Below are 6,881 nucleotides of genomic sequence, written 5' to 3'. Positions count from 1 at the left end.
TGAGGTGAGATTTGGATATCTAAGTTCACGAAGCTCATAGTTAAGAAATAAATTCAACTTAAAGAGGTTTTCTCAAAGATATATTATGATAAAGTTGTAAAAAAATCAAAGACAGAGATAATCTTAAAAGCAGCAAGAGAAAAGAAGCTTGTAACTTATGATGAAAACTATAATGTTATCAGATTTCTCAAAAGAAACCTTACGTTTAAGGGCAGAAGGAGATGATATATTCAAAATTGCTGAAAGAGTTTGGTACAAGAGGTTGATGAAGGAAGATCATGAACTCACCTCCTCCAATGGACACACCCAGTCTACAGCTATAAATGGAACAATTTCCTCTGGAAGAAAAAATAACTAAACTAAAAACTGGCTTAACAGCAACTGCACATCAGGTAAATGAGAGGGAACCACATCAAGGCAAGAGAGGCTGAGTCATTCATTATCTTTCCATAAACCCTACTCCAGGTACAGCAACCCACAATTGGGAAGGAACTCAAAATCTAGAGCTTCTCCCTGAGGAGCAAGGGGTTTGAACACCACAATATAGACATCCCAACTTTTAAGACCTGCACCTGAGAGATGAGTCCCCAAAACTTCAAGCTTTGAAAGCCAGTGACTCTCATGTCTATGAGACAATATTGTAGTGAACCGAGAAATGGCTCTTAAAGGGCTCACACACAGACTCACTCGACCCAGGTCCCAGCACAGAAGCCATTTGAAAAGTGCCCACACTTTATGGGAATGAGGCTCATTTGATGACCTTAAAGTGTCAGCCTAAGGAGCAGAGGTCTGCTGGGATACTCCCCAGGGATGGAGGCTGGCAGCCACCATCTTCGCACTCTCCCTGTGCTATGCTAAAGTGGGCAGACACCTTTTTATATTTTTTATTCTAGGCCTTTTTTTTCAGGGATTCCATCTTTACACTCCCACTTTGTATCGCGCTAGCCAGCAGGTGCTATCTTCACACTACTCCTGTGCCACACTCCAGAGCACCAGTATTTCCTGCAGGGGAGCTTTTACATGGGTCTGGTGTCCTGGTTTTTGTGTCTGGTGTCCCAGTTTTTGTGGCTGCAACCCAGTGGGATGTCTTTGGATCACCTGGTTCTGGAAGGCAGGGAGGTTCACACTCCTAGGTCCAATAGGACTGTAAAAATCAGATACGGTTCTTGGCAAACTACCACCCCAAGGGTACTGCACAAATAGCAGACTGAAACACACTCCCAGTCTTTCTGAGAAAGAGGCTTATTTTTTGTCCAGGAGTTTTGGCCTGAGGGGCAGGTTTCTGGTTTGGCACAATTCTAAGGGGCTATAGAGGTACTTTCATGCAACAGAAGCCAGTGGACAAAATCTTTGCACTCTCCCCCTGCCTTGCTCCAGCCCACTGGTGCCCTCCAAAGAAGCTTATACCTTGGGTGCCGTGATTTTTCCAGCTGGTGCTAGGAGATGCCTCTACATTTTCTGGCTTTGGTGACTAGTGGGGTGACACTAGGCTCATGGGTGACAAAGAACTATAACAAACGTAGAAAAGTTCTTAAACAGCTACCAACCCAGGGCACAGTAAGAGGCAACAGACCCAGGAGATCAGTATATCTGTGAAAGAGGCCTATTAGCTTACCATCATAGCTACAGCCTGAGGGGGAAGCTTCTAATTAAACACAAATCTAAGGGCTGACTGTAATCCTTTCCAGAGACCTTGGAGGGTGGGCACTATCATTTCACTCTCCCTTGCCACGCTCCACAGTGCCAGTAGCTCTCAGAAGGGAGCTCTTACACTCTTCTGGTGCCCTGGCTTTTGTAGCTGCAAGATTCAACATCTGCAAATCAATCTATGTGATACACCACATTAACAAATAGAAGAATAAAAAACATATGATCATCTCAATACATGCAGAAAAAGCTTTTGGCAAAATTCAACACCTATTTATGATAAAAACTCTCAACAAAGTGGGTATAGAGGGTTCATACCTCAACATAATAAAGGTCATGGATGACAAACCCATAGCCAACACCCTACTCAACATTGAAAGGCCAAAAGCATTTCCTCTAAGATCAGAATGAAAACAAGGATGACCACTCTAGCCACTTTTATTCAACATAGTATGAGAAGTCCTAAAATCAGATTAAAATAAATAAATTAATTAAAGGAATCCAAGTTGGAAGGGAAGAAGCACTGTTTGCAGACGACATGACAGTATATATAGAAAATCCTGAAGGCACCACCAAAAAACTATTAGAGCAATAAATTAATTCAGTAAAGTTGTAGGATACAAAATTAGAACATAGAAATCTGTTGTGTTTCTGTACACTAACAACAAACTATCAGAAAGAGAAATTAAGAAAACAATCTTATTTACAACTGCATCAAAAAGAATAAAATACCTAGAAATAAATCTCACCAAGGAGGTAAAAGACTTGTACTCTAAAAATTATAAGACACTGATGAAAGAAATTGAAGATGACACAAACAGATGGAAAAATATAACATGGTCATGGAACGGAAGAATTTAATATTGTTAAAATGACCGAAGCAGATTCAATGCAATCCCTATCAAAATACCAATAGCACTTTTTCACAGAATTAGAACAAATAATTCTAAAATGTGTATGGAACCACAAATGATCCAGAATAGCCAAAGAAATTTTGAGAAAGAACAAAGCTGGAGATATCAAGCTCCCTGATTTCAAATATATTGTAAAACTATAGTAATCAAAACAATATAGTATTGGCATAAAAACAGACACGTAGATCAATGGAACAGAATAGAGATCCCAAATATAAACCCATACACATATTTTCGATAAAGAAGCCAAGAATACACAGTGGGAAAAGAAAAGTCTCTTCAATTAATGGTATTGGGAAAAATAGACAGCTACATGAAAAAGAAAGAATATGGACCACTATCTTACACCATACACAAAAATTAACTCAAAATAGATTAAAGATTTGAATGTAAGACCTGAAACCTTGAAACTCCTAGAAGAAACAAAGATGGTAAACTCCTTGACATTGGCCTTTGCGATGACTTTTTGACACCAAAAGTAAAGGCAATAAAAGCAAAAATAAACTAGTCAGACTACATCAAACTAAAAAGCTTCTGCACAGCAAAGGAAACTATCAACCAAACGAAAAGAAAATCTACTGAATGGGAAAAAAATTTGCAAATTATATATCTGCTAAGGAGTTAATATCCAAAATATATAAAAATATCATACAATTCAAAGGCGAAAAAAAGTCTGATTAAAAAATGGGCAGAGAATCTGAATAGACATTTTTCCAAAGAAGACATACAGACGGCCAACAGGTACATGAAAAGATGCTCAACATCACTAATCAACAGGGAAATGCAAATCAAAGCCACAGTAAGGTATCACCACAAAAATAAATGAATAAATGAATGAATAAATAAATTTTTAAGATTAAATAAATATCTTTTTTAAAAAAGATATCACCTCACACATGTTAGAATGGCTATCATCAAAAAGACAAGAAATAACAAGTGCTGGCAAGGATGTAGAGAAAACGGAATCCTTGTGCACTGTTGGTGGGAATGTAAATTGGTGCAGCACTATCGAAAGCAGCATGGAGGTTCCTCAAAACATTAAAAATAAAACTGCCTGGGCTTCCCTGGTGGCGCAGTGGTTGAGAATCTGCCTGCCAATGCAGGGGACACAGGTTCGAGCCCTGGTCTGGGAAGATCCCACATGCCGCGGAGCGGCTGGGCCCGTGAGCCACAATTACTGAGCCTGCGCGTCTGGAGCCCGTGTTCCACAACAAGAGAGGCCACGATAGTGAGAGGCCCGCGCACCGCGATGAAGAGTGGCCCCCACTTGCTGCAACTAGAGAAAGCCCTTGCACAGAAACGAAGACCCAACACAGCCAAAATAAATAAATTAATTACTATTAAAAAAAAATTAACTTTGCATTCAAACTTTGTGTTAAACCACATATTTTTTAAAATAAATAAATAAATAAATAAAATAAAATAAAACTGTCATATGATCCAGCAATTTCTCTTCTGGGTATTTATCCAAAGGAAACAAAAACACTACCTTGGAAAAGATCTATGCACCCCATGTTCATTGTAGCATTAATGACAATAGCCATGATATGAAAGCAACATAAGTGGCCATTGGTGAATGCATGGATAAAGAAACTGCGGTGTGTATATACACATAATGGAATATTATTCAGCCATAAAAAGAATGAAATCTTGCCATTTGCAACAGCATGGATGGACCTTGAGGGCATTACGCTAAATGAAATAAGTTAGACAGAGAAAGGCAAATACCATAAAATCTCACTTAGTTTATGTGGAATCTTTAATAAAAAAGAACTCATAGATAAAGAGAACGAATTGGTGGTTGCCAGAGGAGGGCAAAAGTCGTGAAGGTGGTGAAAAGGCACAAACTTCCCGTTATAACATACATAAGTCCTGGGGATGTGACGTACAGCGTGGTGAATCTAGTTAATAATACTGTGTTGTATATTTGAAAATTGCTAAAAGAGTAGTTTTTTTTTAAAATTTGACTATGTTTTAATTGTTTAGACCCAAGATAACCCACAAACCTCTCTGTGACACAAAAGATTATCATGGTTATTCCCCATTTCATTCAAAATATTGTAAAGGTTCTACCATTTGCAATTCTGTTATTTAAAATAATAAAAATAAAATAAAATAATATAGTCCGTAAGTTTCTTTAAGAGGGTACAGTAAACTACAATACGTGGAAACATGCTAATGTGAGTGAACAAATGAAGATACAGCTGCAGCTTTCAGTGATGGAGTACTCCTGCTCTACCTACAGTATTCTATGTGACATCTCAGTTGTGACACGAGACTGTCTGATTCACTAGACCTCAAATATTAGTAAGCTTACTTCCTTTTTTTAACTTCTAGATAAAACGTAAATATGAAGGAGATGTCCTTTTCGTTCTTCCCACCACTGTGGAATCCACTGATCTGCTCCAGTGGTTTCCCAGCCGAGATTCTCGATTCTACCCAGAGCTGCTGAATCAGACTCCTGGGCACAGGCTGCTTCTCAACCAGCTCCCAGCCTGTGTGTTGGTCTGACAGTTAGATAACTATCTAACCTCCCCACAAGGGAGGCTTCCTTCCTGTAACCCTGACAGGTGGTCATTGAAAAGAGTAGATCTAAAAAGTTCTCATCACAAGAAAAAAATTGTAACAATCTATAGTGATGATGTTAATGAGACTTATTGTAGTGATCATTTTGGAATAATACAAATACTGAATCATCATGCTGTACAGCCAAAACTAATATAATGTTGTATATCAATTATACCTCAATAAAAAATATATGATTAGCATAGGGACTTCCCTATGGTCCAGTGGTCCTGTGGTTAAGACTCCACACTCCCAATGCAGGGGGCTCGGGTTCAATCCCTGGTCAGGGAACTAGAGCCCGCATGCCGCAACTAAAGATCCCACATGCAGCAACGAAGATCCCGTGTGCCACAACTAAGACCCGGTGCGAGTCTTAATAAATATTAAAAAAATATAATTAGCATAAGCTTAATAAAAAAGAAGGCTCAGGGTATAGATAACTCATATTCATGTTTAATTATGATATACCCTATAGCCAGGTAATGGTTTCAACGTGCTTCTCTTGAGCAGTCTGCGGAGGGAGAATGCAAACAGAAAAATCCCTTGGGGTCTGAGTAGGCGCTCAGTAGACGCTGTTGGCAGTACACGGGCAGAGGCTCCGGGGTCAGTGCAGGAAGCAGCATCAGAGTCAAATCCTTGGGGCAGGGCAAGGGGTAACCTGGTGACTGTGTCAGAGTTAATGGAGGAACCTGATCTCAGAGGAACAGGTTGACAGGCAACTGGGAATTCTGGGCAAGAACAGGCAGCTATTACAGAAGAGCAAAAACCAATCCCCGTCAAAGCATCCTCAGGAGTCAGTGCACGAGCCCTGGAGAAGAGAGAGAGTGATCAGCACATGGCACCCTGAGGGACGCGCCCCCTCACCTCTTCTCGGCCTGCAGCATCTGACAGAGAAAGCTGAGGTCCGGGGCATATCACCATCACCTCCCCTAACATCTGCGTAGAGGTGAATCAGCTAAAGAGGACACAACACTTCAGCCTGACGCAGATGTGTGGAAGGCTGGGGAGCAGCTGTTATCCTTCTGGGGGACACGAAGATGTCAAACTTTTAATAAATTAGATAATAACTCACCTTCTTTCCACCACTCATAGCCTCTTTCAGTCACTATAAATGCCCACAGGCAGTAACCACCAACATGTGGCACAAAGTGGGTATCATCCTGGTGTCTAGCACTAACACCACAGTTCTGGCTCCAAGTTTCACAGAAAGATGCCACCAAAGTTATGGCCTGATTCTGGAGAACAACCTCAGGAGCTTCCTGCAGAAACTGGGTGAACTTCTCCCATAACTCTTGATCCCATAGCAGAAAATAGGCCATGGACGAGACCACTGTGCCCAGGTATACTCACCTCACACCCTTCCCTCTTTTTATCTGTCCCCATAACCCCCAGGGAAACAGAGCAAAAACAGTACCTGCTGGTGGAGGCCCAGGAGGTCCCACAAAAGGTCTCATGACACAAACAGCAAGTGTCTCACCCACCCCAAAGGGAAAGGAGATAGGCAACTTAATTTGAAATATATTTCTTCCCTACCCATCCCCTCTACCAACAAGGTCTTAACTGCCCTAAAATAAAACCTCCCCAAATGAATGGAACTGTCACCAGAAGGAAGCCCTAGAATAAATCCCACCTGTCACCTCTGTGAAAGGGCTGCTTTCCAACCAGTAAAATCAGACTCCAATGTCTCCCTAGGTCGTTCCATTTCCGCCCACCACCAGCCTAGTCTCCTTCCTTTCAGGGTCAGGAGGAAAGAGC

At 40.9% G+C, this 6,881-nt stretch overlaps 1 protein-coding gene across 6 annotated transcripts in view; it reads right to left on the bottom strand.

The window, feature by feature from the left end:
* Nucleotides 1–5,571: 5,571 nt before the first annotated feature.
* The window catches only part of LOC137773408 (boLa class II histocompatibility antigen, DQB*0101 beta chain-like), a 119,856-nt gene continuing 118,546 nt past the window's right edge, over nt 5,572–6,881 (bottom strand). For all 6 annotated transcript variants that reach the window (XM_068558068.1, XM_068558062.1, XM_068558063.1 and 3 more), the window contains one exon: nt 5,572–5,934. In XM_068558068.1, coding sequence (XP_068414169.1) covers nt 5,921–5,934 — 14 coding nt within the window. In that variant the 3' untranslated portion in view covers nt 5,572–5,920. The remainder of the gene's footprint in view (nt 5,935–6,881) is intronic.

Source organism: Eschrichtius robustus, chromosome 12 (assembly GCF_028021215.1).
Source record: "Eschrichtius robustus isolate mEscRob2 chromosome 12, mEscRob2.pri, whole genome shotgun sequence".
NCBI classification, from domain to species: domain Eukaryota; kingdom Metazoa; phylum Chordata; class Mammalia; order Artiodactyla; family Eschrichtiidae; genus Eschrichtius; species Eschrichtius robustus.
This window is presented reverse-complemented; position numbering and strand designations above follow the sequence as displayed.